This window comes from Solea senegalensis, linkage group LG18 (assembly GCF_019176455.1).
Source record: "Solea senegalensis isolate Sse05_10M linkage group LG18, IFAPA_SoseM_1, whole genome shotgun sequence".
NCBI lineage: Eukaryota > Metazoa > Chordata > Actinopteri > Pleuronectiformes > Soleidae > Solea > Solea senegalensis.
Genome location: NC_058041.1, coordinates 14098631 through 14122969, shown reverse-complemented (window position 1 = coordinate 14122969; position 24339 = coordinate 14098631). Strand labels below are relative to the sequence as shown.

The 24339-nt window shown below is 40.4% G+C and overlaps 1 protein-coding gene across 3 annotated transcripts; it reads left to right on the top strand.

Annotated features, from left to right (window-relative positions):
- Positions 1-33: 33 nt before the first annotated feature.
- ccdc186 (coiled-coil domain-containing protein 186) lies at positions 34-23768 on the top strand. Of its 3 annotated transcripts, none has more exons than XM_044013446.1 (16): positions 34-152; positions 1496-2504; positions 2831-2957; positions 4825-4953; positions 6527-6739; positions 7607-7726; positions 8472-8576; positions 9437-9535; positions 10897-10983; positions 11067-11209; positions 12309-12564; positions 12855-13044; positions 15336-15416; positions 15626-15854; positions 20309-20528; positions 23386-23768. In XM_044013446.1, exons 2-16 carry the CDS (start codon positions 1516-1518, stop codon positions 23467-23469), a joined length of 3072 nt encoding a protein of 1023 aa, XP_043869381.1. In that variant the 5' UTR covers positions 34-152; positions 1496-1515; the 3' UTR covers positions 23470-23768. The 3 variants fall into 3 exon arrangements, with proteins under 3 accessions (XP_043869381.1, XP_043869380.1, XP_043869382.1); XM_044013445.1 differs by having other exon boundaries at positions 15336-15434; XM_044013447.1 differs by lacking the exons at positions 20309-20528; positions 23386-23768 and adding an exon at positions 17156-18405 and having other exon boundaries at positions 15336-15434.
- Positions 23769-24339: the final 571 nt, after the last annotated feature.

Sequence of the window (24339 nt, the reverse complement as noted above, 5' to 3'; positions counted from 1 at the left end):
GCCTCATCGTTTCTCGCTCAGTGGCCATATTTGTTGATGTGTCATATCAAAGTGACTTGTTGGGGCTATCAGCTGGTTTGACAGCGACCCCGAAGTTCGCCTTTACATCGTTTATCTCCGCACCGAACGACTTCATGGATTATTCGCATTCGGTGGGTGAAAATACAGTGATTTTGTACTGATCCGTGTCTGTCAGTTGTGATATAACTTAGCATTAGCAGCGCTAGCTGAAGCCTGAGCTGACTGCACTTCAGTTAGCAGCATTAGCTTGCAACAAGCGAAAGAAGGCAGTCTCCATACAATATGTCAGGCTGCTGTCGATCTACCTTGACTCCCGATCGAATCGTTTCCAGTTTGCTGTATGTCAGTCTTCCCCTGTGCTGTGTTTTCCATTTTTGCTTAATCCATTGCCGTGGCTACTATACAGTTTGCGAGCTAAAGTCGGTGTTAGCATTAAACATTAACTCCAAACGAACCGGTGTTACTAAAGCAGCGCTGAAGAGAAATGCCAGTCGTTAATACATTACATGGGCAGCGTAAAGCTATGACATAGTAATGCTGTTACATTTCTGTTGGTATTACGTGAACTTGGTTTGACAGTGTCATGGAATGACACCTGTCACAACAATACGGCTATTTGCATGCCTTGCTTGTGCTCTCATTGCTCAACAAGGAAAAGCGTGATATTGTCGCTGTATGTAGCAGTGTCTCATTATCACAGTAAAACCATTGTAACAACGAGGCTCCCAGGTGTCGCTTTAGGCTTAAAATTAAGATTCTTCTATGTAGCTTTAGTGGAGGATAGAGATAAAGTAACAGGAAAAATGTTCCTGCAGGGATTTTGGAACAGGAATTATGGTGTAATAGACATACTTTCTGTCAATGTAATACTGCATGTTTATATTAACGTTTCCATGGCTTCCAGCTACACTTCGTTATCTCAGCAAACATCATCATATGAACAGTCATGTTCACATTGCCTGTAAAGTTGGTAATATACTTAAAAACTGCCCCTGTCCTAAATAAGTTTTTGGTAGTTTTTGTGAATATTATAGTAATATATTCTGAAGACAAGACTGTGTGATAATCTTGAATACCTGTCATAGTTCAGAATGACATACAGCACCACACACCTTCACACGTAATTTTACGTCACAGGTGGTGACTTGACCACACCTCACTCTGTTTGTGTTCAGCATGCCTTAGAGATATGTGTCAGATACTCTTCACCAATGAACAAACTGATGGAAATATGTAGTTTATGGTCAGGTTTGTCAGGATCTTTCCTGACTCGACAGGAGGTTGAATGTATAACCACAACCAAGACAACACAATATATGCACAGAGCAAAGAGTTGCTGTATTGGTGACATCCATAAGGTTTAGGGCTGTGATAGGAAAACTATTGTGACAGGGTAATGTCTGAAAAACCCAGCAGTCTTTGCTCCCACTCAGTCTCCCTCTCTCCCCTGTGTCCGCTTCTGTCATTGACACAGATTTAACCTCGGGAAGGACCATGGACCAGCCTGGTCCTGCTTCGGATGCCCACACGATGGACGGGTTGGAGGCTGAATCTTTGTCTGAGGGATCTCCTATTGTGAATCAGCTCAACAACAGCGAAGCCAACATGGAAAATGAAGAACAAATAAATCACAATACTGCAGAGGAAGCAGAAAGATGCAGCCTGCCAAAGGATGGAGAACAGCCTGAAAGGGAGTTAATCAAGTGTACAACAGATGTTCAGATCCACACAAAGGTAGAGCCGGAAGCTCAAATATGCAGCCAGGACCAGGTGGAGGAGAGTGAGATGTGTGGTGATACTGGCTCTAAAAACAATACAGTTTCTGTGGAAGGCCGGACATCTTTGTTGTCAGGTGAGGCTGACAGAGCTGTGCTAGCCCTCGAAACGTCTTTAGATGATGTGGCAGAAAACTCTCCTTCTGTTCTTGAAGATACAATAGAAACTTTGTTGACTTTTGATGAAATGAAGGATGCTCATGCCACAGCTTCGAACTGCAATGAGAAGCCACCAGTCTCATTTACTAATTGTTCTAATGAGCCACTGCCTGCTGCTGCTGCTGATGATGATTCAGCTGAAAGTCCATCATCCACTTCCAAAAGCTCCCCTACTGACTCCACAACCACGTCTGGGATCTCTAATGGCCCGTCAACCCCCAATTCTGACACTGTCAGCTCCTCACTTGCTTCCAGTCCACAAACCAGTGCCAAAACCTCAGCCCCCCCGCATTCTACATCCAGCCCGTATGATACTGACTGCAGCCGCAAGCTCATTTCCCAGATCCAGCGCTCGCTGTCACAGGAGTCACTGTTGGATGAGCTTGAGTCTGAGCTTTTGGACTGTCAAATGCCTGAGGGTGAAAGTGGAGGCGAGAGGAAAGGGAGGTCACCTGTCAACGGACTCCCTACAGACCAGGAGGGCTGCATGGTGGTCTTGGAGAAATGTGTGCAGTACAAGTATGCACAACAGGAGAAAGCTATTCAGAGGTAAAGTGCTGTTCACTTATCCTCCTTTGAGTTGGGGCAGGTTAGGAAGGGATTAACCTACTTGCTAATTGTTGTTTTTTTTTGTTTGTTTTTTTAGTTCAACCACACTTTTATAGAACTGAGCACTGATAACTTATATAATTGTTATTTAAATTTGTTTAAACGTGTACATATATCTGTAATGAAACTGGCCTTCCCTCATTTCCCTGTCATTATCTGTCTCCTGCCCTGAATGACATCAGTCTAAATTCTTCAGTGCTTTGTGTGGATTTGACCTGAATCAGTGTTGTGTGCTAATATTGTGTGGCACATATTTGTGTGTCTAGGTTACTTGAGGAGAATAAAAGACATCAGGAGCTGATCCTGGGTATCTGTTCAGAGAAGGACACCATGAGGGACGAGCTGAAAAAGAGGACAGAGGCAGAAAAACAGCTCATCACCACCATTAAAAAGGTTAATTTCATTCTCTGTTTCTCTCATGTTTAACATGGTCACATCACGTGGCACTGGCTTTGTCTGTCATTTGACAAAAGAAAAACACATTCTAAAATAATTAGCTATGTACAGGATTACAGCAGCATGTCTCTATTGTTCAAAGATGTTTTCAAACAATGGAAATCCTCTTGACCCAATGTTTCATCATCAAGGAAGGTGCTCCATTGTGATGGTTTGTCTCACTTCCTGTCTGTACCAGACACTGATTTGCATTGTGCCTGTGAGTTTGGATAAATATACAGTTCAGTGTACAGTTTATTGCTATGGATTATAATGACTGGAGAGAAATCAAAGCGGTTTTAGGTCACCAATACAACGTGATACGAGCTGATAAACTTTTAATATTATGTATTTAGATCAGCAATGTTTTTGGCCCATGTATGTACTGGCATTCTAAAAGAATTCACTTATGTACAGTGTCCTCCCCCAGGATTCCAAATTGCACATTTAAAATGATTTAATGAGCTAAAAATGTGATTATTAAGAAAAAAAACATATTGTAAAACACTCAACAAATCATAGTTTCTTTTATTTATTTCTTCAAAGTTACATGTAAAAAAAAATCCTGGCGATTAGCCAACACTTGCTGTAAGAGGACAAACCAGAGGACGGATGATGAGTTAGCACTGGTCACCGTTCAGTAGAGTCTAAAGTATAGCTCGTAAATAAGGTTGATTGCTAGTATTCAGCAGTTGGAATTAATTTCCAAATTCTGTTTGTGCCCTACCCTTTGTTTTATATGTGTACCACCATGTTATCACTCCAAAAATCACTGTCAACTGCACTTATTTAGGTGACATCCTTGTTTTGTGTTTTCATTGCACTCTGATTTAATAAGCACGCTATCCATCTGGCATTCCACTTCAAGTGCTTCTCTATTCATAGGGTCTGTTCTCGCAACGCTGTTGCCATAGAGGAGACAATAAATGACTCTTGCCTTCTTGGTAACAGCATTTGTATGAGCATTGTTTAAGCAAAGGCAGCGAGGAGGGATTTCTATTACATACGCTCAAATGTATGCTTTGATCCATCTTCTTTTTCCCATGTTTTTATTAAAGTTCTTGTAGCATGAAACTGTCAGATCAACAGTGATCATGTTTCTGTCATGTATTTATACAAATACATATTGGAATCCATCATGTTTCAAATTTTGCAGCCAAAATTGTCCCACAGTTTAGTGCGCTTTAATCATTACATCAAAATGTGCAATGTCACTGCGAAGGAACTGGAATTGTCTGAGCATTTTGAGTAAGCATGGTGAAGAAAAATGCTACCTATTCATACAAATGAATGGGTATCAAAAATCAAAGGCAGACCTTCACATACGGATGAATGGGTGGCAAAGATCATAGGCAGATCAAATTCCCTAACCAAACACAAAATCACAAGATGAAAAAAAGACATTTAATAAATACAGGTTTTTTTTAAAAAAAACAACAGATGTTGCAAATTACAGCTTTAAAATATTCAGTAGTGTGCAACATTTTTTTTTACGTTATTATTCTTTGTGTTCATTTGGTGTTCATGCAACAATACCAATCAGTGACCCAACAATACCCCCAATACCACTTAAGGTCCTGCAACTCACAGCATACAAGAAACAAGGAGCAGGCACGGTCGAAATGTCTTTCTTTTACAGTTAATAGATGTCTAATTCTGAGTCACGGAATGAACTGCTTCATCTTCATGTGCTGTGTTCAGTAGTTTTGCCTCCAGCATGTTTGGTCATATATCCTCCTAATAGAGCAGGTTAGCCCGGGTGTGTTCCAAGCTTGCATGTGGCCCAACAAGTTGCTTTATCTGCTGATGCTTTTTGTTCCTGCAGTTGGAGGGCAGGGTGGAGGAGCTACTAAAGGAAGTGAATGAGTCGCGGGATAAGCTTACCCATCAGGACCAGGTTACAAAGGCTACTCTCAAGCAGATGCAGAAGGAGATGGCCCACCGAATCGAACAGGTATAACTGGGAAAAAGAAAATATCACTCATTGAAAGAAGATGAAAAACAACATAAAAGGTTCAAGGTGTTTTTTTTTCTTCTTGCATTTGCTGTGGACAATGATATAAAAATTTAAGAATATACTACCTATGTAGGAATATTTAGGGATTTAAGGTTGATAGTATGATGAATACTCACTATTTGTGTTAATGATTTATTTACTGTATCTGAGCTCAGGCACACAGTTTCTGTGGTGTGAGGACCACACTGAGCCAGCAGCTTGAAGACATTTTCAAACCACAATGCAGCACTCTGCACACTCCCCGTCATCCACAACACATACAACATCAATAAATGTATGAGTAGTGTGCACTCTGTAAACCAGAAAGTCAATTGTCATTGAGACAAGAATAAGGTATGTTTCTGTGTACTGTGGTGTGCTAAATGTTTTTGTTTGTCCCTGACAAACTGCAGAGTATCTCCATCTATGGTATCAGTAGGATTACAAACTATAACTGGAGTAAATGTCTCTGCATAAAAAACATTATTACCAATGAGAAACCGCCTGTCTCGTTCATATTTTTCTAACGCTGAAATAGCTAAAATAAATCACACTCCTCGCTGTCATAGAATACCATCTTATTCAGAGGTTCGTTTGAAAATGTTTACACAAAGCTAACAGCTGAACAGTTACAGTGTTTGCACATCAAACTCATGTCATTGCATTTTTAATAAGTTGTCGGGCGAATATTGCCAGAGACCACATTTTTCATCCAATAGTTGACACACCTGGCTGAAACCATCACCATGTACAATACTTTTTCCTCTTGACACTTTTGCCACACTTCACTATTTTTAATTTCACTGCTCAGTGAACATTATGAGGTAGATTTTGCACTCAGTTGTCCCCTCTGGAGATCATCCCATTTATCAGACCTTCCTTGTATTAAGACAGTGACCCAGTCCTAATCAGCTGTTCCCCGAGTGGTTTCAAACATTTTGTTCATGTCATTTTTATAGAAACTCTGTGCTACCAGCCCTGTATTGCATTTCTTTTATCTCCTGCTGTATTGTTATAAGACACATGCACACACGGGATCTGTGTAACGGTTAGAACAGTTTTTTTTGCCTCCATGTAGGAGCGATCTACTGGGCAGGGTGTGCATACAACCTTTATCTGGACAAAGTGAGAAATTAGGGCACCTGAGCATCTCGATGGGATGAGGAATGAACACTCAGGTGTGAGACTTGTAGGGAGGGCAATGAAAATAAAGACCAGACAGTCACTGAGGGTGAACTGTCTGCACTGATTAATGTTGCTTAGTCACTGGACTTTATTTTTCTAGTAGTTTCCTGTTGCATGTATTTAATATTTATTTTATACATCCTTTTAATTGACATTTACTCAAGCTTCATCCCTAGTACCAGTCCAGGTTGAAGTCTCAGCAGGCTAAATGGAGCCATCTCCTTTTAAGGATTCCTGTAGGAAAATCACTCTTTTTCCTCAATCCCCTATTTAGGTCCAAAGTATAAATGTCTTAAGCATGGGAAATGTTCTACACCTATTTTAACGATATAAACATCCCTCTTAGGCGAACAAGAAATGTGACGAGGCACGCCAAGAGAAGGAGACCATGGTGATGAAATATGTGCGGGGGGAGAAAGAAGCGCTCGACCTGAGACGAGATAAGGAGAGTTTGGAGAAAAGACTGAGGGAAGCCACCAAGGAGGTGGACCGTCAGGCAATCCGTGGAAACCAGCTGGCTCAGGAGAAAGGCAGACTGCAGCAGCTCTTTGATTCCAAGGTGAATACTGCCACAGAGTTGTTTTTAAAGCCTCTAATGACATAATGACATAATAAAGACTCAATAACAAGTCTGCTTACCCAGGTTTTATCTTCACTGAGCTGGAAAGTTAATGTCTGACAAAATAAAAACTTACACTAAACTTACAGTGTGCTCTTGGCATTAAATTGTAATTTGCTACCAGAATCATAAACTTACAGTGCTTTCCCTCATTAGTTTGTACTTTGTTTATAATGTTTGTACTTTATATAAGTTTTTAAAAGACACGGTAAACTGTGTTTGCAGCATGCACATATTACCTGTGTTTATCCCACTGGTTTCGGTCTTATCTGTAGATTAGATACAGTATGTGTGCATTGTGTGAATACTAAACAATATAAAGGGGGGGAAACATCAAGATGGTGTCTTTTGTTGTTGGTGATGTTATTATTCTCCCTCCGTTTAGTCTCTGAGAACAGAAACAACGTGGAATTATTTGTATCCATCTGAAAACAGGCTCTGTTAATCATTATTATCAGGGAGTGTTTGTGTGTATACAGCAGCACAAGGCGGGGGCGGGCCCAGAAGCATTAGTTTCATTAAACTGTTAAACATTCGGGTGTTTAAGCCGTATAATTCACTTCTGAAACTCCTCTTTACTGCAGTGTGTTTGCAGTCACCTCACTTTACTAGCTGAATGTTACTGTTGCCTTCGACATAAAACAAATCGCTTCTTGTGTGCAGCATCTAAACACCACTGATAGGGCTGATGAGGCTTAATGAACATTTTGTGAACTAATTAGATTGAATCAGTTTCTCAGCTCAGTCAAAAATCAATGTGCTTTTCTGGGGTGTTTGCCTGCTTCACTCATCTTTGTGTCTTTTCAGGAAAGCGAGGTTATCAGGTTGACTCGCGAGGGGGAAAAGTTGAAGGAGGAGATCAACTCGTACCTGATAAAGGTCAAATGGGCCCAGAATAAACTCAAGAGTGAGGCGGATGCACATAAGGTAATGTGTCTGTTGATTACAAATCATGCTGAGACACATAGGAAACCTCATAGGAAAAAGTGGTTGTAAACTTGTCAGGAACCCAATGAAGAAAGGACTATATTTACTTTTGATGCAGTTAAGCCCGGATGTGATGCATTCAAATTTTAATAAATGATAACACTGAATACACAGTGTGTCGTATATTTCCACATTTGCATAGCAACATACAGTTTTTGCAGCTCCACTTTAGTGTACAGCATATGTATTTCACATTCAATTTTCTGGCTAATGTCGATTGTCGTCATTTACCACATGTGTTTACCAGTGCGTCTGCAAACTGTTTCTAGGGTACAAATGACATCCCCTTCAGTCATTTTGATCTACAACCACACCATAATTAAAAAAAACACAATTAGATAGGTGTTTTGAATCAGGAGCGAAATGAAATGAGGTGAAAATTGTACAGTAATGACCTCGCGAGGAAGTCATCATTACCACTTTAGCTATTTTTGAAAAAAAAAAAACCTATTACTGCATAATGGTTTTATTTTTAACTGCCCCAAAGCAAGTTACACAACTATAAACGGAGGAGAAGGAAACCAAAGAAGTCGCTGGAGGCTACAGGAGCTGAGCCACTAGTGTTTCTTTTTCTGATTATTTATGTGTATCGGTCGTGTGTAAATCACACGATGTGTACGTGCATGTTTAATTTTTCTTTCACAGACTCTAAACAAATGCATGCTTGTGTCCAATCTTTGTGCAGGAGACTAAAGATAAACTGAGAGAGACCACATCCAAATTGGCCCAGGCCAAAGAAGAGACCGAGCAGATCCGCAAGAACTGCCAGGACATAATCCGAACATACCAGGTCAGTGGTGTCTGTGGCTTAGACCGTTCCTCACAAGCATGGATGTAAGCGAATAAACAACAATTGTCCCAAAATCAAGCTGCAAGTCTATGTTTGTGTAGATGGTAAAAATATTGTACTGTGGATGCATTTGTGAGCTCATCAAAATCTTAATTTGGAGCTGTAATCAGGCAAGCATGACCGTGTGAGAGAATATGAACAGGTGAACAGGACTGATTTTGTTTCAGGGGAGTCACAGTTTTTATTTGTGCCTTGTGATGGTAGTAAAGAGCTGCTGGAGTTTTCTGTCTGTGGTTGTGAGATGAGTTTGAGCTGTGTGCAGAGCATACACACACAGTTGCATCCTCTTATCAGCCTTGTGTGTTTGGTTAACGTGTTCTTTAAATGTAACTCATTACATTGCAAAATAAATAACTTGTTACATTACATCATTACATTCAGATGAACACTGTTTAAGTGTACATTTACTTTACCAAAAAAAAAACCTCCTTGTAAAAGTACATAATGTGAGTACTTCTTGGTGGTTAATGCTGTTCACTCTGCCATCTCATCTCAGCCATGTCTGCCCGCCAGCAAAAATGTACGAGAGAAACAGAAAAGGGTACAGACATAACAACAATGTTTATTAGCGTATTTTCCATATTCCATTTTATGGAAACTGGAAAGTCATACTTTTCAACAAAGCTCATAAAACTGAAACGTGGTTGCACTAAACTGAATCAAAAATGACACCCAGATGTTTTTTGTCGTTGAAACTAAGGCTTGGAGCCTCATCGATGCTTCATCCTAATCCCACTGCGCTTAACATCTTTTCTTTCCTTTTATTTTATTTCTCACCGATCACTGTTCTCTCCTTCCAGGAATCAGAAGAGCTCAAGTCCAATGCACTGGATGCTAAACTGAGAGAGACCAAAGGAGAGCTGGAGAAACACAAGCAGGAACAAACAGACCAATTAGAGGTGACAACCGCTGTGCACACAGACACACACTCTTTCTCACACATGTAAACCCATGAATTCAACCACCCACTTTCTCATGAAAGCCCCGGTTGACCCATTTTTCCATCATGTCCACAGTGAAAAGCTGAGTGACAATAACATAAACATCAGTAGTTTATGTTCTTGCTTTGTGTCCCCGGGCATATCTCTTAAGTGAATTGCATTTCTATTAGCATCAATGTGATGACACCCTGGAAACACAAAAAACTAAACCGCGTTGTAGGTCTGCTATTATTTCAATAGTACATCTATAATAATAAGAATAAAAAAAATCTTCATTCTGTTCTACTAAAGAATTATTCAGCCTCTTATTGATGGCCGAGATGCCAGCCCTTCTCATAATAATGTTTTCTAGCTGTTTTCATCAATTAGAAGGTTAAATTGTCTTAACTCTGCAGACACGCATGCATACACGCAGGCGGTCCAATAACAATGGCTTGTTTTTTCTTTGCCTCCCTTTGGAAAATATAGTGAGTGGCCTAGAAATGATCAAAATGAAGCTAGAAGAAATCATCCTATCATCCTATTGCTCAGCCTTCCAAAATCCTACAAATTCATATGTTTTTGGCTGAAAACATTAAACTTGTGGTATCAGGCGTGTGTTTCTAGTGATGACACATTGTATGTTTCTGGCACATCACTCACACATCACAAGGTATTTTAATAGTGGACCTTGTTTTGGCACATACCTCTGCCCTGCTGATGGATGGTGATGAAACTGGTCCAAGTCTTTGTTTATGCTCAAGTGATGATGCAGCTCAGTAATAGATAACACTTATAAATCAGCTGAGTTTCCATTACTGTGTTGGGCGTTTACATCAAAACACTATGAAGTGTGTAAATGGATAGTAAATTTGCTGGCATCTGCTTTACTGGCGCGTTGTCTTGGATACCGCAGGCTACTAATGGCTTCATGGAAAAGTTGACTTGCTCTAGTGCCATTAATGGCTTTATTTAAAAGCATGACATGAAACATTATTAAGCTTGGCTTTCACATGCTTAATGAGTGCATAAGCAAAATAACACTAATGAATTCATCAGTTGGTTTGCCAGGAAATGTACCTGCAGTGAAGTGATGCTGCTGTCACATTTTCCTTTTTTTATTTCCCCCACCGATATATGTGTTCCATTAAGTGTGACTGAGGTTTGAGTTGATGCGTAAAAACCACTGAACTGAATTATTAATGTGAACTAAATCCATGTAATCACACATGTCATGTGTAGAGGCTAACCTTAAGTGGATTTGGAGACAGAAGCAGCAGAATTAAAATGCATTATAACGGGCATTATATGTCTAATGTAGAACCTACTGCATTCTGCAGGTGCACCGAGTAAAAGCCAGGGAGCTGGACGACCTGAAGAGGAGTTACAAAGAGGGCATGGATGAGCTCTGTACGTTACGCACCAAGGTTAGTCTTACACACAAGTGCCATTTTTGTGTGCTTATAATATCAGTTCCTCTCCAGCTCAACGAGTGGCTCTTGTTGTGTAGTTAAAGTGTTTAGAGGACGAGCGTCCACGCTGGGAGGACGAGCTGAGCAAGTACAGGGAGATCATCAACCGGCAGAAAGCTGAGATCGGCCGCCAGAGAGATAAGCTGGATGAGGTCACCGCGCTCGAGGAGCAGCATGAACGGTACACACACACACACACACACACACACACACACATTGATCATGTGGAAGCTCACACATAGACACTTGGTCTAATTTTTCTGTCCAAACCCAACTGAGCCAGAGAGAATTTAGACCAAACCCAACCCAAATCTGACAGGCGTCCAGTATTTTTTTTAAACGCAGCCAGACGTAGTTAGAGTAAGATGAAGCATTCTCTGACCTGATAACCACTCTGACTAGGTGGTTGTTAGCCTGTATTTATGCTTAAGACAAACTAAACTATTTCAACTACAAGCCACATGAACAGACACACACACACACACATGCACAGATACACACAATATCATACACCGAACAAGTTATCACCAACACTAATGCATTTAATAAATTCATCTGAATTTGATAAACTCTTGTTAACTGTAACCGCTGATAACTATTTACATAATCAACCATTATGGTTCATTTTGAGTTATTGTGAAGAAAAAGGTTAAGATCCGTCGTGGAAGTTTCAATAGCCTGTGTGTTGTGGTCAGACATAACTACGTTTGGTAGAACTGTGCGGGATGTAAATCAGTTTCCTTTTTAAATATAGGCCAGGGATGGATATAGCACATAGGGTGAGAAGGGAGTCAGGCTCCTCTGTGGATTTATGGCTCTGTTGGCCGTGAGCATGTGACTTGATAGAGAAACTTTATTTTCCACTATTTAAAATGCTGTTTTGTGTGTGTGCCAGAGTGCCATAAGTAGGTGGCACCAGCTCACAGTGATTATTGCAAATGCTTCTTCCTTTTGGCTGTCATTTCAACCAGCAGAGTTTTCCTTCACCACATGCAACATTTTTTTTAGTTCTTGGCAGGAAGAAATGGTTTGGTGCCACAGTGTCTGACTGTCATATTTCGTGCTTTATTCTTTGTAGATAATTTGCTAATTTGATCATCATTGCACATCATTGAAAAGATGATGTCAAATCAAATCTATAATGTTTTTTAATTTGTTCCTTCTCCCTTCAATACTTGAACCCTTGTGTGTGCACTCGCTCAAGGAAGTTTATAATCATTGTCCTTTTTAATGGGAGTTGCTGCTTTTATTAATATCCGATCACTCTTTTGGTCACACAGAGACAAACAGGAGATTGCGTCGCTCCGTGAGGAAGCGGACAGCTTTTCCAACCAGATGACCGACCTCCAGCGCGACATACAAGGCAGCAGGGAGCGCGAGGCTGAGCTGCTGGGCTTCACTGAGAAGCTGAGCAGCAAAAACGCCCAGCTCCAGTCGGAGAGCAACGCACTTCAGTCTCAGCTGGATCAGCTCAGCAGCAGCTTTACCGAGCTCCAAGCAAAGCTGGAGGAGACCAACAGGCTTCTAGATGACAAGGTTGGGCAACTGTGTTTACATGGAGTGATGAAAGTGTAGAAATGACGTATGACTAGTGATGAATACAGATGTTGAAATGTGTCTATTTTGGAATCCATTGTCAATTTGATATTTTCTGGCTTGACATTCAAGCTAAAATCTAAAAAATAGTATTCGTTAAATGTGGGGAAAAAAATATGTTTTTTATCACATTGATCTCTGTGTTTTTTGAACAAACATCCACTTTCATAATATCATTCTACTCCGTCACGGTAGTTAACGCATCCTTTGTGCCATTTTTTCTTGTCCAGTCACGGCAGCTGAAGCAGGAGGAGGTGCTGAGGCAGCAGGAGGTGCAGGGCCTGCAGCAGGAGCGGACTTCTCTGCAGACAGAGGTGACCCAGCTGAAAACCAGAGTGGAGGAACTGAGGGACGAACTGGTGACTCAGAAAAGGAAACAAGCTGCCAACATAAAGGATCTGACAAAACAACTAACACAAGGTCAGGAAACATCCAGATATGGCTACTTCTGTCATGTCGCTTAGACCAGTGATTCTTAATCTCACCTGTCCCAACCCTCTCAGGGCTGGGTGAGATAATAAAATAGGGTTTGCTTGATAGGTGTGGAGAGAAAGAAAAACACAAATATTTGGTTTTGGGCAGGTGAGTGATGCCCCACCCCATAAGCGGCTTAAAATGATGCTACACAAAGTGATTCTCTGACACAGCAAACTATTCTTGACATCTCCGTAAAGCTGCGTTTAACTTCCTAACCCAGTAAAGTCCAGTCTTTTTCCTGAAATCACTTTGTATTCTAGCAGGTAACAAGTAAGTACAACAGATAGCTATTCGAAGCAGTGCAACTGAGAAGCTGCAATTACTGAAGTTTAAAAGTGACATTTCAGCTTTGTGGTGATGATGGGGATTAGTCTGGTCGGCTGTGACTTGAAACATTTGTGACATGGATGAGCAACAAAAATGGACAGAAAAAAGTGTCGTTCTACTCTTTTTTTTTTTTTCCTCATGTCACAACTGTATATTTTGTCGTTGGGCAAAATGTTTGATAGTCACATTCTCCATTAAGATATTTGATCTGTTGCTCTGTTGCTTGGATCAACTGCTGCTCCTACCACCTTCGTTTCTTGCGTTCTTCTCCCTCAGTTATATCAACATCTTAATGGATTTCATTCATTATTAAAACCTAAGAAAAAGGCGCACAGATGTGGATGTAAATAAACAAGGTGACCGAATCAATCAAGATGATACTAATAATCTAGCCACAGAAAGAGGTGGCTTTAGGTGTGTGTGCGCAAATATCCTGACAGGATTAAAACCTTTGGTTGGAGCACTAATTGAAAACATGATACCTCTGCAGAGTGACAATTTTTGAAAGTTTCCTGGGTAGGAGTGTAATTGAACGTCTAATCTAAAGACTGACATGTTTCAGTAGTTGCAGAGATCATGTGACTACAACTTCCCTCACGCTAGCACATTCTGCTGTGCTGGAAAAATAGCTGCAAAAGGAAGAAACAACAGTTTGGAGGGTTAGAAATGTGTGGACTGATAAGAAACATCAGTAATCCTCCACTTAGTTGAAAAAGCAAATATTAATAAAATAATGATTTATTCAGATTTATCTAGTTGCGCCTTGTTATGTGGTGATATTGACTTATGCACCACCTACTGCTTGTCTGAGTGACTCGACGCCTAGTATTTGCTTTACTGCAGTTGACGGAACAAAAATGGATTAATGCATGCTCTCTTTTTACCAAATCTTTGAAAATTAGGTTAAAATTAGAAACGCATCTACTTTGACTTTACGGTGTCATTTATCTGTAATGTAAAAAATGGCTTGGTTAAAAGAGACTGTTTGTACTCTTGGATTTAAAGTCAGGTCACACATTTAGATCAAGAGCAGATAGTGCAAGGTGATTAGAATCACAGGAGATGGGAGTGTACAGTTAGGTGTGGTTTAGAGAAAGCTAATGATCACTCACGCTGGCATTAAACTTTGTACCGTGAGCAACCTCCCTTTATTTGCTCTCTGGGCACACACGGTAACATTAAAGCATGGAATTTGGCTCGATTATCTTTTATGCACACTTCCAGTCGGAACGTGGGACTGAGCAATCTCTTTCTCACAAGAGCCTATTATTATTCATTAGTGTTGCAAACTGCAGTCATGTTTTATAACTTCAGTAGTCATCTTAAGCCTTTTTGTTGATGCATGATGGGTTTGCTGAATATGCAGTCTTCTTGAAAATCAGCCTGCATCACATTTATTGAGGTAGACGGACACCTTCTTAGAGGGTGTCGACCGAGTTCAGTCAAGCAGTGATGCTTAGCTTTGACTTTCACTGTGTCTTCTGGTGAGCCTCTGACTCTAATCATTTGTCAGAAGAATTTTATATGCAGTTAATTTTCGCCCGCCTACAGAACATTTTCAAAGTCCTAGTCCCAGTCAGTATTATCTGTCTTTTGCTCAGCCAAGGCTGGTTTTTGGAACAAGTCCACAAATCGGTAAATTACTCTACAGATAATGGATTTACCAGTTCAGTCATTAATTTGCTTAATTTTTTCCCTCATTACAGCCTCTTTAATAAAACCTTTTCCTTGTTTGTGTCATTTTTCTAAATGCAATTCAACCCAAATACTTGGGTTTTTGACCACTGGCCAGACAAAGAAGACATTTTCACCACTTTTGTCCTTAAAATACTTCTCGTATTACAAATTTGTTGGTGTTGACATATCTTTCCACAGATAATAATTATTTGCTTTTTCCTCTTTCACAGCCCGTAAGAGACTAGAGCAGACTGAGAATGGAGGCTGTGACCGGGATGTCAGCAGTATGGGCAGTCGCTCTAGTTCCTCAGGTACTGCTCCTGGATTTGGTTAGTATTTAACACATGCAGTAGTATTATCAAAAGAGTAGTTGGGTATATGGGTTTTAAGTTACATATACAGTATATATAAGATACATTATACATTTTTTTTTTGCTCTACTGGGGTGAATGACCCCGTTAAGAAGTTCATACAAAGTTGAGCTAAGTTAACTCGTGTCTCTAACCCCTCCGTTCCTCAGGCTCTCTGAATGCACGTCCCAGTGGGAGCAGTGGCATCGAAGAGCGGTCGCCAGAGAGCCAGTCGGGTCCTTCGGTGATGGTCGTGGACAGTTTCCCACAGGTGGACAAGGCTGTGCTGGTGGAGCGCATTGTCCGTCTGCAAAAGGCTTTGGCTCGCAAGCAGGAAAAAATGGAGTTCATGGAAGACCACATCAAGCAACTTGTGGAAGAGATACGCAAAAAGACCAAGTGAGTGACACAGACCGCAGCAGAGGGAGTAGAGAGCGAACTCTTCACTTTCAGCTCAGGTTTTGAGGAGCAGGTTGAACTCAAACGTGACTAGTGGACGGATGACGTTCGGAAATTGACAGCATTGCTAACGCGAAAGAAAAACTCACAAACGTGGCACATCTGACACAACGCATCAAACCTCACATGTAGTTTTCATTTAGCAGTAGTGTGTTAGTAATGCCGGTTGTCACCATCTCATCACTTGTGTAATAGGTACAGAAGAAAAAGCAGCCATTAAACAGCTGCCCAGTAATAATGAAAGAACGCTCCAGGACAGATGCAAGATCCGTTCAACTACCACTCATTCCTTCGTAGGTTGAAGCACTAGAAGGTCTCAGACATTCTGTGGGTGCTTGTGCTCCCACAAACCTCCATTTAAACAGAAATGGCAACACTTCATGTGATAACGTCAGTCGTCGCTCCAGTGTAGCTGACAAGTGAGGGCAATTTCCTGCCTTATGTAAAAGTGTCAGAGGGAAAAATGCACAACTGAATGTAAAGAGCCTTCAGTGCCTTTTTAGTTGCGAGGTTAAACATAGTTTCAGCACTTGCAAGAAGTGTATATTGCGGACGCATTACATTGCAATGTCGTACTTTTTGTTGATAATCATTTTTCTGTATATCCTAGCAAATATTTAGGCTCACTGCACTGCAGTCCTTGACCTTGATTGGCACTTTATGCTGAAACAGACAGTTTACGGCTCCCTGCATCTCTCTTCCTCTCTCGCCTTTAGATTTTAATACCTGCAAACCTGACAAACTTCACTAGTCTGTGGGGCGGTATTGATCCTTAACGATCCTACTTCCATATTCATAGTGTCACCTAAACCACAGTGACAGAGTGAAGGACATTTTGGACTATTTTAATCACAACACCACTTTTCTGTAGTTAGAATCAGTTACCAATGCCAGGATAAACTAGGCTGTGGAGACAACTTTTCTACATAATATAATCTCATAAATCCAAATCAATACATTGATGAGTAAAGACCACTCAATCGACAATGTGTCAAACCCCATTTCTGGATCTTGTCTTTTCATGTTCTCACTTGTTTCCCAGCTTTACACTTGGATTGAGTCCATTAGCCTCAACCTACATTCAAGAGTTAAAATTGAGGACGAATCCCACGGTTGCAGGGCTAAAATTAGCTCTGTCAAATCTCAGCTAAGTGGGGGCGGGGGGACGTGCTGCACTACCTAGAATGCAGACAGGAGTTTTGAATTTGTCCTTTCTGCCTTTCTTTCCCTTCTGCTTCCAGGGCAGCCTGGTGAACACTGGTTGAGCTAAGCTACACTGTAAGCCTGAAGCTTTGGAGTAATAAAGGGACAGAGATATAGCAGTAGAAGCATAGTAGCAGAAATTCATTAGGTTATATAACACACTGCATCTTTTGGCTCATTCACTTCTCAAAAGGAGCTGCTTTGGACACAGCTTGTTCTGGAAAAAAAGGTCTTATGTACTTTTCCAACAGTTGAAATGCATGAATCTCCCAGGTTGCCATTTATAAAACTAATCACATAATCTGCAGTGAAATTGAATTTGTCCTGGGTCAGTTTAAGATAATTTCATGCCCCTGGTGGACTTCTCTCCATAGCATCAGTGGCTGAAACCCTGGTTTTTGGTGCTGTTGGTCATGCCCAACTTAAGAAACTAGATGATTTCTTGGACTGTAAATTGATGGACATACTTTATTGATCCCAAAACTATGACGGCATAATAACAAACAAAAAGTAAAAAAAACAAAAAAACAAACTGTAATTAGGTAGTCATGCAGCTATACATTTGTATTCCCTTCATTTTATTGAGAATTCACTAAAGGGTTTCATTATTATTATTATTATTATTATCATTGTTATTTTGTCAATAAATCATATCAAGGGCTGTCCTTCAAACCTCCACACCTGGTGGTTATGATCATTTATTATATATAGGCTTTTGTTGCGACTTGAAGACTATGGAGATGAAACAGGATGCGAGCTTAGCAGGAAGCAGGAGGAGTGTACATGGGTGTTTATCTGCAGAGCAACCTCTTTTCCAGTGTAGGTAACTGCAAATGAGAGCTATTTATGATCCGTCGCAGGCTATTGACGATCCACAGCTGCTCATTGTGTCTAAATATCTTATCGTGGATCCGTTCAGTCAAGGTGCCACTTTGACATCAGTTGGCACTGTAATTGATTTTCCGTTTGATCTGTATTTTAGCCAAACTTTAGTGCGGTGATTTTTTATTATCATATACATGTACAACAGTTGTACAAATATCAACAAAGCATGAAACTCTTATTTGATTTAGAAATACAATTAACCAAAGAGAACATTTAAGAACCAAAAATGTTTTCCCTCAGTCTCTTGCCACGTTTTGGGCACCGGTTTTAAGAGTTAGGCTTTGTATTTTGGTCTGACGCACCAAATCCACAAGATCTACTGTAACTCGACCCATCGCCTCCATTACTTCATGCATGCTTGACTTGCTGCCCTCATTGCTCATGCACCGTCAGCGAGAGAAAAGAAAAAAAAATCCCAGCACTTATTACTCACAAATTCCCCGCCCCTCTGCCGGGCTGTGCATGCCAGTCAGCACACCATGTGGCTACATCTTTAATTTCTGTCACTTTTTTTTGTTTTTACTAAACACTGTCGTGATGGAACTGGGGTCCAAATATGGACCCTGGCAAGTCTAGTTAGAGGTAAGTCTCATTTCATGCATGTGCAGAGCCAGGTGCTTGTGTCTGTGTGTGCGTGTGTGGATTGGGACAGTTGCTTCTTTGCAGTGCTTCTTGAACTTTGTTCATTTTGAATGCATTTGTCGTGCCATGCAAGTTAACGCCGTGCGTACATATTGTGTCGACTTCTGTGAAAGACAAGAGAGCCTAAAATACATTTTAATATAATGATGTCTGATACCGTCCTCTATTTGGAGAGGTAATCAAATATAACATCATCATTCCAATCAAAACAATAATTGCTTTCGTATTTTAAGAAAGTTTAATACCCAAGTGTCTCATGCTGCCGCATGCTAAACACTAATCACAATTCTGTTTACTTCCTGTTGTCCTGAAATGTCTTTAACAGAAAGTCACTGGCATGTTTTCAGCACTTCCAAAACTTGCAGTTGAAGAAAAAAAACCCAGCAAGTTCTGTTTTTGTCATTTTGTGTATTTGCCAGACATTAAGAAGCAAGGCCATTATAGCACAGGAAGTGAAGTATGTGGTTCACTAGCTTTTATTTGTTTTAGCAGTAGTTGCAGTAGTGATTTCAGTATTAGTCTGTAATCCAGTTACTCCCTTGAGAATCCTCACATTAAAAGTCTGAAATACAGACATTTACTGAGTGGAATTCTTGCTGCAGGATCTCCGTAAACATTTAGGAACGTCCCTTTGCTCACACCTCATCCATTCCTGCAATTACTAGGCTACAAAAGAAATCCTCTTTAAACACAACTCTGAATTATATATAAACAATGCCACTCGGTGGGTGACTGTTAAAAAAAAGACTTTACAAAAGCAACGCTCCACTTTTATTTAATCCCATCACTCACAAGTTTCAAACCCTAATGCACTTAATTATCTCTCCTTGCTTTTACGAGAGCTTTGTGTTCATTCCCTTTGTCTTTGTTTGCACATTATGGCGGGAACAATGACGCGACACGCAGGGACGGATTCGAATCGGATGAAAACTATTATTAAAATTGAATCCCAGTGCAAAGTCATACAGCCTATATACAATTAACATTTTTAATGGGTAATGTTATCAGGTCACAGGTTAGAAATGGGAAAACAAGCTCACATGTTATCACACTACATCTACGAAATAACACCATTCAATGTAGAATTGCAGCACAAATATGATATAAAATGTTTTAATTATTATTATTATTACTCAGCATTAATAGTTGTGGGGAAATGTAGAGGCAACATATGTTCATGTGGACTTAACATGTTTTTCAAAACAAATCTGCAAGCATTTTTATACAGGGCTGAAATACTTTTACATGTGGTAGGAAAAAAGTACATTTTATTTGTTATGTTACAAAATGTTATAATAAATGTGGTCACTGTCAAATATTCAGATGATTTTTTCCTGGTAGTCGGTGTTAATGCCAGTTTTCTCCTCCTTTCCTTCCCCCTTCTGGCAGGGAAATAATCTTTATAAATGGATGTATCCCATTTACATGAGTTCAATCAGCCATCCCATATGAATTACTATTCCAACAGCGTCCGCTGCTTTTGCTGCTGGAAACGGTTTTATTGCCCTGTAGCTCTCCGTGTGCTCGTCCATAAATCCCCCCCCCCTCTCAATTTTCTCTGCTCAGCACTCTACGGTTGATGCCGTACATTCTTTCCAATTCTGCTTCTTTTTTTTAAAAAAAACAAAACATGGATTGACTCGTTTCCCCCTCACTCTCCACAGAATTATCCAGAGCTACGTGCTAAGAGAGGAGACGGGGGCCCTGTCGTCGGAGGCATCCGACATTAACAAGGCCCACCTGAGCCGGCGGGGAGGCATTATGGCTTCGCTTTACACCTCCCACCCAGCAGACAGCGGCCTGACTCTGGATCTGTCACTGGAGATCAACAGGAAGCTGCAGGCTGTGCTGGAGGACACACTGCTGAAGAACATTACTCTGAAAGTAAGTTGTCCCCCTGCAGACATCATCCAACCATAATTACTGGATTCACACATACGCCAAGGTTGCCGATTATGTGACAAGGTTCATTCAAATGAATCTAGGTGGAACTTTGCAGGATTTTTACCCCATTTTAACAGCTTCAGAGTCATTGTGATGGTTAAATGGCTCGTTGTGGGGAGACAGAGACACTGGGGGCTGTCTCCTCTCCCCTTGCTGTCCGGAAAACCAGCCTTGCATGGTCAGGGCCGCCGACTCAGATTCCTCAGAATCAGGAGGTCCTGCAAGGTCTCGGGAGAAACGAATGGCTTCACAGCACTACTGTAGATCAAGGCAGCAATAGCCTTATTTTAGATGTTCATCAGGGCAGAGCTGGCAGAAAAGAGGAAGCGGAGGAAGAAAGAATGACTGACCGAGCGAGGGGCCACACATGAGCGAGCAAAAATCAGACTGTTTGTTTTTGAATGGCGAAAATTGTAAAAAAACCACGCCAAATGGATGGAGCTGGCTCTACAGGTTTGCCAGGTCCATTGAAAACAAATGCACATGGCTAGGAGGGAGAGAGGGTGGTGTCAGCGGTGAGTTTTAACGATGGTGAGGATAAAACTGTTGATGATGGATGGATGTTTACGGTGGTGTAGTAAAAATATTTACCCCAAAACATTAAGGGGAGCTCCGTAAAGTCAAAGGTGGAAAGGAACCAGACTTGAAAAGTTCCGCTCATGTTTACAGTGTGTGTGCGTGCAATTTTTTTTTTTTTCTTTCTTTAAACTTTGATGACCATGCTGGATAATGAATTGGTTGTGCCAGTGTCACGCTTCACCAATGAGCCACACATTGAGTAGGTTTCCATGCACAGTTAAATTCAGTCGGACTGCTGTTGTTGTCCCAGTACAGAGTCTTGAGTTGGGAATCAATTTATTTCAGCCAGTGTGTCTGTGTCCACTAAGCGAGAGGCCGATGCCCCCTTTCAGCTTGTTAGTATTGTGCCGTTTCCAATTTAGCTTGCGGTTGTTTGTTATGTCGAGCACCATTCTCAGTTTTTCCATCATTAACTTAAAAAATAGAATTCTTTAAGCTGACAGCATTCACACAAAAATGTACTGGGCTGAATTTCACCATGATTTTGTCTCTATTGTCTTATTCTTCTGTGTACCAGCTTCTTCTGTTACTCGACTCTCAATGGCATTATCTGGGTGTATTAGTCTGACTTCAATATTGAAAGTCTGGCGTTAGTCACACTAACACAATTCCTTTTTTCTAATATCACGTAAACATACTGAGTGTTGGATTATGCAGGCGCTGCCATCACCATAACAAACCGTGCTCAGTGACACCTCGAGACATAAACAGTGGTAAGACACGGCTTTAAGTCATAGCTTGATATGTTTCCATACAAATTAGTGCGCCATTATTTAGCTCTCTTCACATCATGCTCACGTTTTTATTTATTCTTGATGTTTTTCCCAGGACTTTCTACCTTTTACATATTTAGTTCAAAAATGTCCGTTGCCTCTATGTAACACTCTGCGTTGTGTCAAAACATTCATAAAAGGACCATTTGTCCCACCATGTCCTATGTACTCTATGTCGACATTTTGGGATTTAAGTTTCAAGCATGGCTTCAGCTAACAACATTTCATTCTCATGGTTATTGTTTTGTCCATGAAATGTCAGAAAAAGGTGCAATATCTCAAACAGTGTTTTCTCAAATCATCAATTCTTTAATGATTGATTGATTTTTACAGCCCCAGAAATAAAATATTCTGCCAGTGCAAAGGAGCCACTTATTGTTTTTGAGTGATCTCATCTGCTCCTGCTAATAGACATTTGACATCAATCCCTGAGCTAAGTATCTGTCTCATTAGCTGCTAAATGCTCCACAATTATCACCCATCTCGTTGCTAAATTTGGTCTTTTCATTAGTTCATACTGGATCAACGGCATACACTTATGACTCATAAGAGTTCTCTTCCCTTCACGCTGCATTTATTTATTCTATTTGAGTTGTATACAACATAGGTTGTGTTGTGTTTTTGCTTTAGTAATACCAGTGAGTTGCAATCCATTAGTCTTAATGTCCATTTACAGTCGCTGTGCAAATGCATCATTTTATGTACTAGAATACAATCTCTGCTTAACGACGAGTTTCAGGTGTGACCTTAACTCTCATCAATGTCAAATACTTATCATACACATAACATAAAGTGAATTCGAAAGTATTTATTAATTCATGTAACTGGCTGCATGTATTCTTACATCTTCCCTATATTTGTCCCTTTTTTCTGTGCAGGCATTGTTTTTATGTTCTTACTTTTCGGCGCTTAAATGAACATTCATGTTTTGCAAACATGCAGTGGACTGTTATGTTTATTTTGTGTCAGGCTTGTCTTCCATTTGGCCCACGTTAAAAAAAAGAAAAAAACATGTTGAGTTTGAGTGTGGGAGTATTTTCTTTTCTCGTGGACGAAAGATGATTGGCAGTAAAAAGAAATAACTAACAAGAACACAGTAAAAATGACACTGACAAGGCCTAATTAGGGCTTCATGTTAACTTATATGGAAAAGTGGTTTCACCAAAGCTTGTAACCATTACTTTTCATGTGGTATAAGAACTGATAGCAGCGTGTACAGTTGTCAGAAAGGAAATGGAAGCGAGATTGTCTTAAATACCTCATTTTAACTTCATCTTAATCATTGGTTGTTTGCAAGTGTAAATGCGTAACTGTTGATGTGCGAAGGCCCTTTGGTGTTAAAACAATAAATATCAGTCAAACCTTCAAGTGGCATCTCTGTAGAACGTGAACTTGTCACTGAAAATGTTGGATTTGAGTCTAAAAGTCTGATTTGTGTCGAACAGGAGAATCTACAGACACTCGGGGCCGAGATCGAGAGGCTCATAAAACAGCAGAGAGACCCCGATGACGGCGTGAGGAGGAAGTGACACGATCGCATTGCAAGGAAGAGAAAACAACTACCTGAGGAATCTCCAACACAACCTTTCTTGAACGGACAACCTAATCCGAGAGATTAAATATATACACACAGCTATTATTCACCTTAACATATGAAGGATTGATAAGTGTCAGTAGCAGCTCATGTTTGCTGTATGGAAGTCCTCAATCTCTGTCCGTCCCGTGGAACATTTACTTGAACTTTAATTACTCCATCTGCATTGTTCCACATCCATTTCCTCCTCTGAAAAAAACAAATCCTCCTCTGGCTAACATCCATCTCCTCTGAGCCTTTGCCAACACGAAACTATTCAGGCTTGAAACGCAGACTGCCTTGTAAAATGATTGACCGAAGATGCCATACATTGTGAATGTAAAGTAAAATCTCGCTGGGAAATAATCAGTAAATGAGTTTATCCTAAATATATGTATATATATATATATATGTATATATATATATATATATATATATATATATATATATATATATATATATATATATATATATATATATACATACATACATATATATATACATATATACATATATACATATATATTAAAAAAAGAAAAGTATCTCCTGGTACATTTTCACTCCTTCACAGTGAATCAAAGTTGAACTGATTGTCAGCCAGCATGTGCGCTCTGCTTGTCTCCTGATGTCCGTCTGCCAATAAACCACATGTATTTGTGTGAAGAAGTCACAGGAGTGAAGAAGAAACGAGGGGGGTGGCGGGGGGTGACCCCGGCTCGCAGGGACCTTGTGTGCTGTCATTTTTTCATCAGCTGCTCTGCACAGCACTTAAAAAGACCAAGTTGGTGAGGCGTTTTTCTAACTCATCTTTACAACGCAAGGTGCT